Here is a 2168-nt window from a genome sequence, read left to right on the forward strand (position 1 = left end):
AGCCTAATGAACTTAAACTACTGAAATAGCCAGATAAGCAGGGGGAAAAAAATTCAAAAATGGGAGTTTTCAGCTCTGGTTGCATGAGAAAATGATGGTACCAATAATATAATTAAGAAATCAAACTAGACAAAATTGTTGGCATAAGACTTGCCCTTCAATACCTATACGTAATTTCTGGCAAATAAAAACAAACAATTGAGCCTTCTTCAAGGCCGTTGCAGATTCTTCTTCTCTGTCCTCCCATTGGTTTCACCACGTGGATAAGAGCATCCTCAAGTCCTCCTGATCTTGCTTTCTCTGGAAGCAGTCTGGTGAGGAGAGGATAGGGGTGGTATGGAATTACAAACCAAGGTTTTGAACTTCCAGAACTTTGGTTAAATCGTCTTTTTCCTTCTCTGGAGAATAAGGGGACCCTTATTTCGCCTTCCTCCCTAGGTTTAAAACTAGAGATTCTTTCCAGATCCGCACAAAGAGCTTTTATACAGGCGCTCTCCTCCACGCTCAAGGTGCTCTCGCTCGCTGGTTTAGCTCGCCCGCGGAGCGCAGCCACTTGCGGTGCGCTGACGTCACTTCCGGCGCGCTGACGCTCAGTTCGGCGTGCCGACGCCTGCGTCAGCAAAGAGCGGGGCTGGGGGTACCCGGTTTGAAGTCGTGCGGGTCGGAGGACTGCCGCCTCCGCTACAGCCTCCGACCCCTGCTCCCCGGCCGCGGCGGGGACGAGCTCGGGTAGGCGGCAGGGCAGATGCCCGAGGGCCTGCGACGGGACGCCCCGCGCCGCACCGGCCGCTCCCCTCTGTTCCGCGGCCTGGGCCTGTGCCGCTCTGCTCTCTGGAAACTAGCGACTCAGCGGCGCGGCGCTTAGCTCGCGGAGAGCTCCGGACCGCAGGCGCCCGGCCATGGCGGTCTCCAGGTGGGTCTCGCTTCTGACGAGCGAACGGGAAGGCGACACAGGCGAGGCACGGTCTCCTCTCAGCGCCCCCACTCTTAGAGAGGAGCGGTTCTCATTGTCACTCGGCTCCGGCGCCTTCTTCCCTAGACTTCGGAGTTCACCCTTCGATCGGCGGAGGTTTGGGCTCGGGTTACTCCTAGTAAATCGGTTCAAGAATTTTTTTTTTCTTGTTAAATAGACCCTTTGACACGTTAGAGCTAGTTTTTCTTTTTCCTCACCATGTTTCTCTTCTTGGTTTCTCTTCCCTCTTTCAGTTCTAGGAGAGTAGGTCTCTTACCTTTCTCAGTATTCTAAGGCTGATCTCCAACCTCCATTTCATAGGAAAACTTGGTAGTAACTGTCGAAGAAGGAGAAATTTGAATTACTATTATCTAAAATGTCAAATTTATGTTAAATTTTTTATTTACGATTTTAGGGATATGTTCTTTCCCGAGGTACTTTTTTTTTTTTTTTTTTACATTAAGGCTAATTTCTCTTTTTGTTTAGCAGTAAACATTTCATCGTCAGCGTTATAATCTTAAACAGATTATGAAAGATATATCACAAATTTTAAATTATTTTAAAATATTGCCTGTCAACAGGAAACTCTAGGAAAACTGTTGAAACACTAAGAAGACATTTATTTGTATGGCTGTAGTAGGAAAGTTGTCCTTTCCTCCAATATGATAAAATGGTTGAAAAACTTGTGAGCTGTTTGATTTCGGTGGCCTTATGTGCATGTAAGTAAGGGATAGTTTCTCTGTGATAGTCATCAGAAGGATTCACCAAGTTTTTTAGAGTTGATGAGGTAACTTTTAATGAGAATTGGGTTCTTCTACCACATAGACTGAAGGAATAAATGATAAAAACAAGTAGTTTTCATTCAGTTTAGACAATGCAACATATTCCTTGAGCACATTATGTGCTCAAGTTTTATCTGTTTTGCAAGGGAAAGGATAACCCATCCCTTACAGACTCCCTAGATAACTGATGAAATAGTGTGTGGGAGAAGCTCATGGGAGTTGGGCAAAGGAAGTTGCTAGGTACCTGTAGTATGGGGTATCTAATTTTTATTTTACAGATTAATTAATCCATCTAGTTTGAGCAAATTCTTATTTCTTTATAAAACTGTTTTAAGAGGCCGGGCGCGGTGGCTCACGCCTGTAATCCTAGCTCTCTGGGAGGCCGAGGTGGGCGGATTGTTTGAGCTCAGGAGTTCGAGACCAGCCTGAGCAAG

At 46.1% G+C, this 2168-nt stretch overlaps 1 protein-coding gene across 1 annotated transcript in view; it reads left to right on the forward strand.

Moving 5' to 3' along the window:
- Positions 1-598: 598 nt before the first annotated feature.
- BTAF1 (BTAF1 RNA polymerase II, B-TFIID transcription factor-associated, 170kDa) overlaps positions 599-2168 on the forward strand; it is a 106183-nt gene continuing 104613 nt past the window's right edge. Inside the window, exon 1 of the mRNA XM_012659664.1 lies at positions 599-913. Within this exon, the coding sequence (XP_012515118.1) occupies positions 900-913 (14 nt within the window). The 5' untranslated portion in view covers positions 599-899. The remainder of the gene's footprint in view (positions 914-2168) is intronic.

This window comes from Propithecus coquereli, unplaced genomic scaffold (genome assembly GCF_000956105.1).
Source record: "Propithecus coquereli isolate 6110/MARCELLA unplaced genomic scaffold, Pcoq_1.0 Scaffold63, whole genome shotgun sequence".
In the NCBI taxonomy this organism is placed as follows: Eukaryota; Metazoa; Chordata; class Mammalia; order Primates; family Indriidae; genus Propithecus; species Propithecus coquereli.